The following is a 14,375-nucleotide window of genomic DNA, read 5'->3' as shown; positions in this document are numbered from 1 at the left end:
CAGTGATTATTACTCATTATTCAGGTCTTATGGTGTTCACTTCCTAGAAGTATGCCTCTAATTCCACTTCCAACCCTAGAAGGCATGATGCTCACAAAGAACTAGAAGAGACTTAGTCATGTTCCACAAACAGAATAAAAGTCTCCAAACATGAGGCCTTTCAACAAAGTGCTTTATTGGAGGACACAGGGTAGGGTGAAGGTCATGAGGCATGTAGGAATGATGCTTTCCAGAGAGGAGACTCAATTCTAGCAGTACTTCTTAGTGTCCAGGTTCTTGTGCTCCTTGTTATACGGAGCCTTTGAAAAGCAGATGGCAGCATTGCGGTCGCAGTTGCAGATGAAGGCCTGGCAGTCTTTGTTTTTGCCTGGAAAAGAGCAAGAGGAGAGGATTGAGCCAAGGTAGATCCTGCTTTATTCAATCCGGAGGCAGGAATAATTAACTGAAATAATCTGGTGGCCATTCCACTGATAGAAATTTGGTGTTGACAGATTTAGCAAATAAAAATACCAGAATATCAAATAAACAATAAATGTAGTGTTTGTAAGGTAGAATAAAAAATGTTCATTGTCTAGCTGAAAGGTGAATTTAACTGGGCAACATGTGTTTAATCTGGCAAACTTAGGTGTGATGGGTGCCTTTTGGAAGGTCCTATTTGACTTAAAATGAGCTTGAAAAACCCATATAGTTATAGATCTTGGATAATATAAGCAAGCAGTTTATAAACAATATGAAAAAAAAACAATATGGAAAACACTAAAACATACACTCAAGGCAGCAAAGTATTGTATATTTCAATTTAGTGAAGTTTAGCAAGGCAATTTCTCTATTTTATTTTTTTAAAGATTTTATTTATTAATCATGAGAGACACAGAGAGAGGCAGAGACAGGCAGAGGGAGAAGCAGGCTCCATGCAGGGAGCCCAATGTGGGACTTGATCCCGGGACTGCAGGATCACGCCTTGAGCCAAAGGCCGATGCTCAACCACTGAGCCACCTGGGCGTCCCTCTATTTTTATTTTTTAAAGATTTTATTTGAGAAAGAGTGAGCACAAGCAGTAGGAGCAGCAGAGGGAGAAGGAAAAGTAGGCTCCCCGCTGAGCAGGGAGCCCCACTCAGATTCCAGAACCCTGGGATCATGAACTGAGCTGAACCCAAGACTCAGATGCTTAACTGACTGAGCTACCCAGGTGCCCCATTAAAAAAATATTTTATTTACTTATATATTTTAGAGAGGATGGAGAGAGACTCTCCAGTAGACTCAAAGCTGAGTGTGGAACCCCACAGGGGAGTCAACTCCAGGACCCTGAGATCATGACCTGAGCCAAAAGCAAGACTCAGACACTTAACTGACTGAGCCACCCAGGAGCCCAGGCAATTTCTCAACTTTAAAGCACATGTTCTAAAAATTACAGATTGTTCTTACAGTAGAGTATTATATAGATATTTAAAATAATTAAGTATGTTTATGTGTGGAAATGTTTCCAAGATATTTTATTAAAGGAAAATGAAGAGCAATATATCCAACTGGTTATTTGGGGAGGTAGTATTATAGGCACCTTCCACTTCCTATGATACATTTCTGAAGAGTTTAAAATTACATTACTTTGGCCTTGTTTACTTTTTTAACCAAAAGAAACAATAACAATAAATTTTAAGATACATTTCAACTTTGTTAACCATAATTTCATTATGTACCTCTGCTTACACTCAATAATTTTATTTAAGTTTTGTTTCTCTCTGATCCTTTCAAAAATAGCAAATGTGGGATGGTTGGCTGGCTCAATTGTGGGAGCATGCAACTCTTGATCTTGGGTTGTGAGTTTGAGCCCCACATTTGGTATAGAAATTACTTAAAAATAAAATCTTTGAAAAAGCAACAATCACAAATGCTTTTCTGGCCCAGTCCAGTGAAGCATAATTAGCACTTAATTAGATTATAAAGTGTGCATAATGAGATATTTATATATCGAGTTGTTAATATAAATGTCCTTTGATGCAGGCTTCTTTTAAGATTTTATTTATTTATTTGAGGGAGAGAGACCGAGCAGAGGGGAGGGGCAGACTCCCCACTAAGCAGGAGCCCTACACGGAGCTCAATCTCAGGATGCTGGGATCATGACCTGAGCCAAAGGCACTTAACCGACTGAGCGACCCAGGCACCCTTTGATGTAGGCTCCTTAACTTGCCTTTGGGTGGCAGCTGTATTAATAAGTTATTTGCAAAATGTATGTGTGTGTGTGTGTGTGTATTTGTGTGTGTGTGTGTTTTCTGGGGAGAGGGTCCATAGCTCTTATCAGATTTGTAAAGGAATCTAGAATCCATAGAAAGGAACCCTGCTGATCTTGTGGTAGTGCAAAAATATGATTTCCCATTATATTTGTCTTTCTAAATTGGAGCACAACCAAAATAGCTGGGACCAGGGGACTATGAAAGCAAATTAAACCATGCCTTGCAGAGATTAAAGGAGTAACGAGAAAGATTATGAGGCAACATGGAAAAATAGAACATGGTGATAAGTGAGAAAAAGCAGAACACAAGATTGCATCTAGACTGTGGATTCAACAGATGTTTTCTGAGCACCTACAATATACCAGCCGCTGCTCTAGATTCTGGGCATAGAGTAGTGAAGAAAACAGAAAAGAATCTCTGTTCCTATGGATCCTGCTTTCTAGTGGAGAGATAGAAAAATAAATAACATAAACCTTTTAGCTGCTGAGAAATTCCATGGAAAAACCAATGCAGACAAGGAACATAGAGGATGCTGGAGAGATGGAGGGAGTGTGTATGTGATTTAAAAGAAAGATTCAGAAGGGAAGACAGTATCGAGAAAGAGACATGCAAAGTCCTGGACCGAGACTTCAGGTGGCAAGTGTTTCATGCAGAAGGAACAAAGGATTTGAGGTGGGCACATACATGCCTAGCTATGATTATGATGATATACAGCTTATTCCAAGGATAAGCACAAATGAACACAGAGCTATGAAATCGTTTATTCCTCAGGACGATGGGATTCCTGATAATTTTTTTCTCAGCCTTCTGGATTTGGATTGTGGTTATTCCAACACCCTATGTACAGTTTTGAAAAGTGGGACCCATATATGGGTGCATAGTAAAGAGCAGTGCAAATCCAGAAAGTACCCTTCACCTCTCTAAATTGTCTGCTTTTCAGACAATTAGAAGGACATGCTTCACCATGAATTCTGCATAACTTAATGGTTAAGACCAGAACCTTTGAAATCAGACACAGCTGAGTTCAAAAGTCAGCCCTACCACTTAGAAGGTATGTGATTTGGGGCAGGTAGCTATTTTGAGTCTCTGCTTCTTCACCTGTAAAATGGGGTTAATAAAACCTATCTCATATATTGCTTGGCCTAGTATCTGGTATGTAATAAGAAACTCATAAATGGTAGTTCTAAGCTCCTTTTATGAAATAACGAAGCTGTATAGCATGGCAGTTAAGAGCAGAGACTTTGGAGTCATATAGATCTGTGTCCAAAACCAAACACCACCATTTACGAGCTGTGTGCCCCACGGCAATTGGCTCAACCTTCTGAGGCTGTTTTGTCATCTGTAAAATGGGTATAATAATAATTCCGATCACCTAGGGCTGTTGCCAAGATTCAAGGAGACACAGCCTAGCACCAAGGATGTGATTGATCAATGGTGGGTGTCATTATTATTCTTTCCTCCCATGTCTACTGAGGGCTGACAAGCCAACAAGGGGCTAAACCTACTGCTGCAGGTGATCTCAGAGCCGGAGCATGAGTATGAGTAGATTTTGGTGTAGGGGTTGTCCAGGAGGAATTTACAGCTGTCCAGTTTCTTGGCTTCTGAGTAGCAGTGGTCGTGCGTCTGGCAACACCTGGAGAGGGAGAAGGACAGGGCTGAGGAAGGGGTAGGGAAGCAGCTCAGCCTCAGGAATAGGTAGGGAGGGATGATTTAGTGGACATGCGCCAGAAGTTATTGGTCCTGTGGCTCAAAAAAAAAAAAAAACTTAAATCCTTTGATCAGGTTTATTTATTTATATTTTGTATTTTTAAAAAAGATTTTCAAAGATTCATTCATAAGAGACACAGAGAGGCAGAGACACAGGCCGAGGGAGAAGCAGGCTCCCTGAGGAGAGCCTAATGTGGGACTCGATCCTAGGACTCCAGGATCACACCCTGAGCCAAAGGCAGATGCCTAACCACTGAGCCACCCAGGCGTCCCTGATCATGTTTATTGAAGGCGATGTGACAATGGTTGCAGGCATAGAGTACAATATATTCTGAAGATGAAGCGGGAGTCTTCCCCAGCACGGGGAGAGGACAATTGAATCGTTGCGGTGGTGTCTTGTGTTGCGACATTCTGCCACTAGAGGGCAGCCGCCGCCGCGACTACTAGACCTCTCCACCTCTCGCTTTTCCTCCTAAGAGAGCGTTGGATTCAGGGGCCTCTTGGAGCCTGTTTGTTTATATGATAAGAGGTGAAGCTGTGTTATCTTTATCAAATATGCAAATCCCCCTTCTGTGTCTCCTCGTGAGGTCGTTGGCTTGTGCCCTCCCCCCACCCCAAGAGCACCCCGCTTTCCCTGCAGATCCATCACTCACTTGTCCAACTCATCCACAGGGGTGCCGGATCCACCCAGGCCACAGTAGCAGCCGTAGTCGTTGTACTCCTTCAAGGGGTCACTCCCGGGGATCGTGCACTTGATCATGTTGCGGAACTGCCAAACTGCCCGCGGGCTGATGCCCCCCTCGGCAGCGGCCACTGCAAGAAGACAGGGCCAGAGTTTACATCAGTCCTGATCAGCTCTGCCAGTGCCCAGGGGCCCCGCTGACTGCCTGCTGCTCTCTGGCCCAACGCGGCCTCTGGGAAGACAGCTGGATGCAGGAACCTGGTAACTGGGTAAGGATCCTTTCTGTAACACTTTTTTAAAAAAATAACTTTTTATTGAGAAAAAATTCACATAAGTGTAAAATTCACCATTTAACCACTTAAAATGTACATTTCAGCAGATTTCAGCAGATATTCACAGAGTTGTGGAACCATCACCACTAATTCCAGAACATTTTCATCATCCCTAAAAGAACTCCCTCTACCCACTAGAAATTGTTCCCCCTTTCTCTTCTGGCAATCACCAAACTGCTTTCTCTCTATAGATTTGCTTATTCTGAACACTTCATGTAAATGGAATCATACAGTATGTGGCCTTTTGTGATTGGATTCTTTCACTTAGCATAATGTTTTGGGTTTTTAAAAAGATTTTATTTATTTATTCATGAGAAACACACTGAGAGAGGCAGAGACACAGGCAGAGGGAGAAGCAGGCTCCCTGCTGGGAGCCCAATGCAGGACTCAACCCCAGGACTCCAGAATCATGCCCTGAGCCAAAGGCAGATGCTCAAACACTGAGCCACCCAAGTGCCCCATAATGTTTTTGAGGTTCATCCACATTATACCATATAACAGTACTTCATTCATTTCATAACTGAATAGTATTCCACTCTATGGATAGACCACATTTTGTTTATCTGTTTATCACATTATGGACATTTGGGTTTATAAATTCGACTCTTGTGAATAGTATGTTATTAATATATAATATAATATAATTAATATTAGTATACAATATTAATAATATTAATAGTATGCCCTATTAATAGTTGCATACTAGTTTTTGTGTGAACATATGTTTTCAATGGGTTCCCTGTTTTTAAAAAAATATTTTATTTGAAAGAGAGCAAGAGAGAGCACAAGCAAGGTGAGGGGCAGAGGGAGAAAGAGACTCCCCACTGAGCAGAGAGCCTGACGCAGGGCTTGATCCCAGGACCCTGGGGTCATGACTTGAGCAGAAAGCAGATGTTTAACTGACTGAGCCACCCAGGCACCCCAGGGGTCCCCATTATTTATCCAACAAGTATTTACTAAGCACCTATGATGGGCCAGTCACTATCCTAGGAACCAGAGATACATCAGCAAGCAAAGAGAAAATCTATAACCTCATTGAGCGTACGTCTTACTAGGTGAGAAAAACAGCAAGCAATAAATGAAATAAATAAGGAAATCAGATATTGTTTTAGGAGATGGAAAAATTGGAACATGGTAAAGGGAATCTAAAATGGGTTAAGTGGGATGCCTGGGTGGCTCAGCGGTTGAGTACCTGCCTTCAGCCCAGGGCTGATCCCCTGGAGTCCCAGGATCAAGTCCCACATCAGGCTCCCTGCATGGAGCCTGCTTCTCCCTCTGCCTATGTCTCTGCCTCTCTCTGTGTCTCCCATGAATAAATAAATAAAATCTAAAAAAATGGGTTAAGTGGGGGTGGTAGTGGTGGTGCTGGCTGGCTCAGTCAGTTAACTGTCTGCCTCTGGCTCAGGTCATGATCCCCCAGATTGAGCCTCGTGTGGGGCTTCCTGCTCAGCCAAGAGCCTGCTTCTTTCTCTCCCTCTGCTCCTCCTCCACTAGTGCTCTCTCTTGCTCACTCTCTTGCTCATTCTCTCTCTCAAATAAATACATTACATTTAAAAAAAAATGAGTTAGGTGAGAAGCGAGGGGAATGGCGAGGTTGAGATAGGGCAGGAGTATAAGGAGTGGTGAGGAGGCCTGTGTATCCTGCCATCCTCAACAGGACAAGCTCTCTTCTGCTTCACAGCCTATGTCCCTGTTGTTTCCTCTGCCTGGCAAACTTGTCATCTCACTTTTCAAAAAGCTGGATCTTGGTTTAAATCCCACCTCCTCAGGGCACCTGGATGGTGCAGTCAATTAAGCATTTGACTCTTGGTTTTGGCTCAGGTTGTGATTTCAGGGTCATGGGATCAAGCCCTGCATGGGGCCCCACACTCGGCAAAAACAGACCAGCGACCAGCCTGTTTGGAATTATCTCTCCCTCTCTTTCTGCACATAAATAAATAAATAAATAAATAAATCTTTAAAAAAAGCCACTTCCTTTTTCTTGACCACCCAAGCTATGTGGCTTCTCTACTATCACCTTTCTTTATGTTCTTTGCTTCCTCAAACCTCTAGCAGTATGTATCCGTCTATTTATTTAATGCCTCCCTCTTACTGGACCATAAACTCAAGGACAGGCCTCAGGGCTTTTATTCCCCCGGGGCCTGACACATGGTAAGCGCTCAGTAAGTGTATGAGGAGTTATATAAATGAAATAATTAACATACCAATTAAAGAAAGTACCTGGCACATAGTAGGTGCTCAATAAATATCTAACAAATAAGTTTTCATTTTATTTTTTATTTATTTATTTTTTTAAATAAAGGGTTTATAGTTTTCTTTGTTTTTTTTTAAGATTTTATTTATTTATTCATAGAGACAGAGAGAGAGAGAGAGAGGCAGAGACACAGGCAGAGGGAGAAGCAGGCTCCATGCAGAGAGCCTGATGTGGGACTCCATCCAGGGTCTCCAGGATCATGCCCTGGGCACAGGTGGCGCTAAACCACTGCGCCACCGGGGCTACCCACAAATAAGTTTTTAAAAAGTCTACTTGTAGGGGACCCCTGGGTGGTGCAGCGGTTTGGCGCCTGCCTTTGGCCTAGGGCGCCATCCTGGAGACCCGGGATCGAATCCCACATCGGGCTCCCGGTGCGTGGAGCCTGCTTCTTCCTCCGCCTGTGTCTCTGCCTCTCTCTCTCTCTCTGTGACTATCATAAATAAATAAAAAAAAAAAATTAAAAAAACAAAGTCTGCTTGTAGCTGAACACTTGCCCAAACCAAGCAGTGTTTCACACAGCAGACTCAGGAAGCAGGACCCCTTCACCTCATTTTCAGAGCCATACCCTGTAAGATTTGGTGCCCTAAAGAGAAGAGGCACTATATGATTTGGGGGGCCCCATTCAATCAGCCACCAGTATCATCTGTTTGCCCCACACCTTGCTTTTTCTTCCCTTGATCTGCTGTGCACACTGGAGCTGCTGCATATGTTTAAACCCCAGGGCAGGGGTGCCTGGGTGGCTCAGTTGGTTAAGCATCCAACTCTTGGTTTTGGCTCAGGTCATGATCTTGGGATTGTGGGATCAGGTTCTGTGCCGGGCTCATGCTAAGCGTGGGGTCTGCTTAGGTTTCTCTCCCCTATTCCCCCTCACCCTCCTCAAATAAATAAATAAATCTTAAAAATAATTAAACCCCAGGGCAAAGAAAGGGTGGCAGCTGGACACTGTCCCCTGTGAGCAGCCTCCACACTAGAAGCAGACAGGAGTAGCCTGGCTACATTGGTCCATCTCTAGAGCTCCCTCCTGGTTCCCTGGTTTTCTCTGTCTCTGATCCAGCCAGCTCTGCTCTTTGCACAGGCTAGACCTGCACAAAGCTGCTTCTCATGTGTGTGTGCACGCACGTGTGTGTGTTCCTTAGGGAGCATGACTCGTTCATCTGTGAGTCCTTAGTCTCAACCCAGAGCTGGATCTTAGAGCCTCTGATACATCAATGTTGAATAAATGAAAGAATGATGAATGAATGAGGTGGGATCTGAATTTTAATGCATCTTATTTCATTCATTCAGTCAATAAATGGTGCAAATAGCTCTATCACTGCTCTCATGGAGCCCACGCTTCGGTGTACGTGGAGAAGAAAAAGGAACTAGGGCAGCCCCGGTGGCGCAGCGGTTTGGCGCCGCCTGCAGCCTGGGGTGTGATCCTGGAGGCCCGGGATCGAGTCCCGCGCCCGGCTCCCTGCATGGAGCCTGCTTCTCCCTCTCCCTCTGCCTGTCTCTCTCTCTCTCTCTGTCTGTAAATAAATAAAATCTTAAAAAAAAATAAAGAAAAAGGAACTAGCTCAGTTGGTAGAGCATACAGCTCTTGATCTCAGGGTCTTGAGTTCAAGCCCCACTTTGGGAGTAGAGTTTATGTAAAAATTAATTAAAGCTTTAAAAAAAGGAAATCTTGTTTCAAAAAAAAAAAAAGGAAATCTTGTTGATACAAGAACAAGATACAAATTGCAGGCAAAGGTGGGTAATGGAAGACACCATGCCAAGGCCATGTGGTAGAGAGAAAGGAGAGAGGTCTCTCTTTTCTCAGGTGGGTAGGTAGGCCCTTCTGAGAGGGGTCATCTGACCCCTAAAGGTTGTAAAGGTGCCAGCTATGGGGGGGATTTGAAGGAACCCCAGGATGGGAGCTGTTATGCCCAATAGATAGCCCAGAGTAAAGGCTTCAGGTCCAGCCAACCCTGTGACCCACGGCCCCCATTCCTGTGGAGTGAAATCTTAGCACCAAAGGGGTGGGACTGGGGGAGACTCGCCTACCTGTGAGCAGAGCAGCCAGTACGAGGAATTTCATTTTGTGGTCAAGTTGCTGAGCAAGAGAAAGGACTAAAATCACTCATGGCCTCCCTCTTTATACCCATGCTATGTCCCCAAGATAAGGCTGTAGTGTTTGCTTTGCTCGGAACCTGTTCTCAGTTGGCCTTGAATCTGTCTGTCGCAGAAATAACTTTTACGAACAAGCAAGCCCTGTCAGCAAGAGATCATTTGAAGTGGTGTATATATTTTCATTGGCACCTTTTAATGGAAGGGATTGTTTTTGGGGTTTGCATGGCTTGTGACCTTAACCCTCACCCCATCCCTTTGCACTCAACCTAATTCTATCATTGCCTGCATGTCTTCTCTTGGGCCTAGGTCTCAGCTGTGGGTCTCAGTGAATAGTCCCTACCAATCATGCATTTGGCAGATGAGTAAACAGGTTCAGAGAGGTGAAGTAACTTTTCTGAGGTCATAGAGCCAGCAAATGGCAGAGCAGGGGCCCAAAGATAGGCATGTCTGATTCTAAGGCACATGTTTTATTTTTCCCCACTACATTAATATCCCCCACCCCCCATTCCCCAGTATAGGTTTGCAAGGGAATCCCTGGCTTTGAAGTTTCAAAGGCTTGGATGTGATTGAGAAGAAAGAAAAAAGATCATATCAAATGCTTTTTTTAAAAAATGATTTTATTTATTTTTAGAGAGAGTGAGGGAGCAAGCAAGAGAATGAACATGAACAGGGGGTGGGGGAGGGGCAGCAGGAGAGGAAGAAACAGATGGGGTGGGGGGGCAAAGTGTGGGGGGTGAGCAGGGAGCCTGACAACAGGCCTGATCCTGGAACTCCAGGATCATGATCTCATCTGAAGGCAGACGCTCAACTGACTGAGCCACCCAGATGCCCTCAAATGTTTGTATAACATTTTTTAGGGGAAATTCACATAGCATGAAACTAACCATTTTATTTTTATTTTTATTTTTTTAAGATTTTATTTATTTATTCATGAGAGACACAGAAAGAGGCAGAGACATAGGCAGAGGGAGAAGGAGGCTCCCTGCAGGAAGCCCAGTGAGGGACAGGACCCCAGAACCCCAGGATCACAACCTGAGCCAAAGGCAGATGCTCAACCACTGAGCCACCCAGGTACCCCCCATTTTATTTTTAAAGTGAACAATTCAGGGGCACCAGTTGGCTCAGTTGAAAAAGCATATGACTCTTGATCTCAGGGTTGTGAGTTCAAGCCCCATGTTGGGTTTAGAGATTGCTAAAAAAAAAAAAAAAAAAAAAAAAGCAACAACAACCAAAAAACAAAAAACCCAAAACTTTTAAAAAGTAAAGTGAGGGATCCCCGGGTGGCGCAGCGGTTTAGCGCCTGTCTTTGGCCCAGGGCGCGATCCTGGAGACCCGGGATTGAATCCCACATCGGGCTCCTGGTGCATGGAGCCTGCTTCTCCCTCTGCCTATGTCTCTGCCTTTCTCTCTCTCTCTCTCTATGTGACTATCATAAATAAATAAAAATTTAAAAAAAAGTAAAGTGAACAATACAATGGCATTTATTACATTCACTGTTGTGCCACCATCTCCAGTTCCAGAACATTTTCATCCCCTAACGCCTGCAAAGGCAACCCCCTACACATTAGCAGTCATTTTCCCCCAGCCCCTGGCAACCACTAATCTGCTTTCTGTCTCTATAGATTTACTTATTCTGGATGTTTCACATAATATGTTCTATTTTGTAATTGGTGCCTATCTTTTTTTTTTTTTTTTTTTTAATTTTTATTTATTTATGATAGTCACAGAGAGAGAGAGAGAGGCAGAGAGACACAGGCAGAGGGAGAAGCAGGCTCTATGCACCGGGAGCCCGATGTGGGATTCGATCCCGGGTCTCCAGGATCGCGCCCTGGGCCAAAGGCAGGCGCCAAACCGCTGCGCCACCCAGGGATCCCGGTGCCTATCTTTTTTTAAAATTAATTTATTTATTCATGAGAGACACAGAGAGAAAGAGATAGAGGCAGAGGGAGAAGCAGGCTCCCTTGCGGGAAGCCTGATGTGGGACTTGATCCCAGGACCCCAGGGTCATGCCCTGAGCCAAAGGCAGATACTCAGCCACTGAGCCACCCAGGCACCCCGAGGCCCTCTTATTTTTATTTTATGTATTTATCTACTCATTCACTTATCTTTCCAGAGCAGAGAGTTCCCACTTACCCTCCTCCGCCACCACACCCTGTCCCATAGTTTCCACCTGTTATTTTTTTTAAGGTTTTATTTATTTATTCATGCGAGACACGGAGAGAGGCAGAGACACAGGAAAAGGGAGAAGCGGGCTCCCCGCAAGGTGCCTGATGTGGGACGTGATCCCTGACCCCAGGATCCTGCCCTGAGCTGAAGGCAGATGCTCAATTGCTGAGCCACCCAGGCGTCCCAGTTTCACCTTTTATTAATATCTTAAATTACTAACATATCTAACATTAATAAATGGTACTTTTGTTATAATTAGTGAACCAACATTGATATAGGATTACTATCGGAAATAATAGGGATCCCTGGGTGGCTCAGCGGTTTAGTGCCTGCCTTTGGCCCAGGGCATGATCCTGGAGTCCTGGGATCGAGTCCCACATTGGGCTCCTGGCATGGAGCCTGTGTCTCTCTCTTTCTGTCTATCATAAATAAATAAATAAATCTTTAAAAAAAAAAGAAAGGAAATAATAGTAATAAACTCAAGCCCATAGTTTATTCAGATTCTCCTAGTTCTCACCAAATGTCCTTTTTTTGTTCCAGGATTCCATCCAAGATAGCACCTTATATTAAATTGTCATGTCTCCATAGGTCCCTCTTGGCTGTGATAGTTTCTCAGACTCACTTACTGTTGATGACCCTGACAGTTGTGAGGAAAGCAGTCAAGTGTATCACAGGATGTCTCTCTGTTAGAATTTCTCTGATGTTTTTCTCATGATTACAGTAGGGGTTGGTTATAGGTTTGAGGGAGGGGGATCACAGAGGTAGAGTGCTATTTTCATCACAAGGCCGTGTTACGTTTAATCATCTTTTGTCTTGGGGGCAGCCCTGGTGGCGCAGCAGTTTAGCGCCGCCTACAGCCCGGGGTGTGATCCTGGAGACCCGGGATCGAGCCCCCCACATCGGGCTCCCTACATGGAGCCTGCTTCTCCCTCTGCCTGTGTCTCTGCCTCTCTCTCGCTCTCTCTGAATGAATAAATAAATAAATCTTTTCAAAAAAAAAAAATCTTTTGTCTTGGGATGCTTCCTGGCCACTTTCCGGATGAGGACACTGAAGCTCAGCCTGATGTGGAGCTGGAAGTGGCTGCACCTGGATGTGAACCCATACCTGCCTCTTCCCACTGAACCATTTCCCTGCACTCTGACATGATTATGCTGTGTCTGAAACAGTACAGAGTCCATTGGCTTAATCCTAACCCTGTGGACTCTGCTGAAGCACTCCAGGATTCCAGCTCCTCTCTACTTTTCTCTTGAGCATGCACCAGGGCCAAAAAAGAAGAAATCCACCTGAAAGCGCTCCCCTGTTTTGTCCCAAACCAGAGTCCCAGGAAAACTCCTTCAGCAAATGAGATAACACTGAAACAGCATTTAGTGAGTAGGTGGGGAAACTGAGGCCCAGAAAGTGCAAGTGGTTTATTTACTTGGGCCTGACCCTGTCTCCATTCACCTTGGGATCATTTCAAGTCATCCTACTCTTCATACATGTCTGAGGTTTCTACATATGTTCAAAATGGTAGCCAATAGCCACATGTGGCTACTTAAATCCATTACAATTAAATAATATTAAAAATTAGTTTCTCTGGGAGCACCTGGATGGCTCAGTCGTTAAGTCTTGCGTTCTTGATTTCGGTTCAGGTCATGATCTCAGGGTCAGGCTCTGTGCTCAGCAGGAAGTCTGTTTCTCTCCATCTCTCACTGCTCATAGCTTCTGTCTCTCTCAAATAAATAAATGCATCTTTAAAAAAATTAGTTTCTTGGGGCACCTGGGTGGTTCAGTGGTTGAGTGTCTGCCTTTGGCTCAGGTCATGATCCTGGGGTCCTAGGATCGAGTCCTAAGTCAGGCTCCCCAAGGGGAGTCTGGTTTTTCCCTCTGCCTATGCCTCTGCCTCTTTCTGTGTGTCTCTCATGAATAAATAAATAAAACATTTTTAAAAAATTAATTTCTTCGGGTGCCTGAGTGGCTCAGTTGGTTAAGTGTCTGACTTCATCTTGGGTCATTATCTCAGGGTCCGGGGATCAAGCCCTATATGGGGCTCCCTGCTCAGTGGGGAGCCTGCTTCTCCCTCTGCCTGCTGCTCCCCATGCTTGTGCTCTCTCTCTCTCTCTCAAATAAACAAAATCTTTTTTAAAAAAGAAAAAAAATAGTTTCTCAGTCCCACTAACCATTTTTCAAGTGTTCAGTAGCTACATGTGGCTAGTGGCTGCTGTGCTGGACACAGAGATGTAGAATGTTTCCAGAGTTACGGAGGGTTCTATTGGACAGTGCTGCTCAAGCTGATACAGAGATTCATTGCCTGCCAAGAGGTGAGTGGGGGCTGGGAGAGCCTCTGGGGGGGAGAGTAAGGTTAGCTCAGGACCCCACATCAGCCTGACAAAAGGGTCTGCCTGTTTAGCCTCCAGAATAGGTGACAGCTGTCCAAGGAAAGGGAAAAGTTGGCCAGCAAAATGCTAAGTCCCTCTTGTGTGGGTTCCCTGGGGTCGGAATGAAACAGAGGAACAGACACTGCTCCTGTCGGGTCTGAGGAAGGAGGGGAAGCTGCTGCTATGAAATCCTCTAAGGCTAATGGTATTAATCACCATTTACTGAGCACTAACCCTACTCCAGGAGCATGCTCAGAACCCGGGCATAAACCTCTGAGGTGGGTCCAATCACAAAACTCCATTTTGCAGAGAAGACGGTTGAGGCTCAGAGAGGCTAAGGGGCTGCCCCAGTGTCACATAGCAGGCCCAAGATGTGAGCTGGGTGTCACCTTGTGACAGGGAATTGTAGCAGCAAGTGGGAGTGCTTGAGGCCCCTTGAGGCCAGAAAGAGGGTAAGTTCTACTTCCCTCCTTTTTTCCTCCTCCCTCCACCAACTGGAGGCCTTCTACAAAGGCAGGCTGAACAAAGTCCCATGTGCATTTGGTGCAGGGGCATAG

At 44.7% G+C, this 14,375-nt stretch overlaps 1 protein-coding gene across 1 annotated transcript; it reads right to left on the bottom strand.

The window, feature by feature from the left end:
* Nucleotides 1-179: 179 nt before the first annotated feature.
* Nucleotides 180-9,266, bottom strand: PLA2G1B (phospholipase A2 group IB). The gene is made up of 4 exons (XM_041729554.1): nt 9,229-9,266; nt 4,592-4,751; nt 3,737-3,864; nt 180-367 (listed from the first exon to the last, which is right to left on the bottom strand). The coding sequence occupies exons 1-4, from the start codon at nt 9,260-9,262 to the stop codon at nt 249-251; spliced, it is 441 nt and encodes a 146-aa protein (XP_041585488.1). The 5' UTR covers nt 9,263-9,266; the 3' UTR covers nt 180-248.
* Between the last annotated feature and the right edge of the window lie 5,109 nt (nt 9,267-14,375).

The sequence above is a fragment of the Vulpes lagopus genome, chromosome 14 (genome assembly GCF_018345385.1).
Source record: "Vulpes lagopus strain Blue_001 chromosome 14, ASM1834538v1, whole genome shotgun sequence".
Lineage (NCBI taxonomy): Eukaryota > Metazoa > Chordata > Mammalia > Carnivora > Canidae > Vulpes > Vulpes lagopus.
This window is presented reverse-complemented; position numbering and strand designations above follow the sequence as displayed.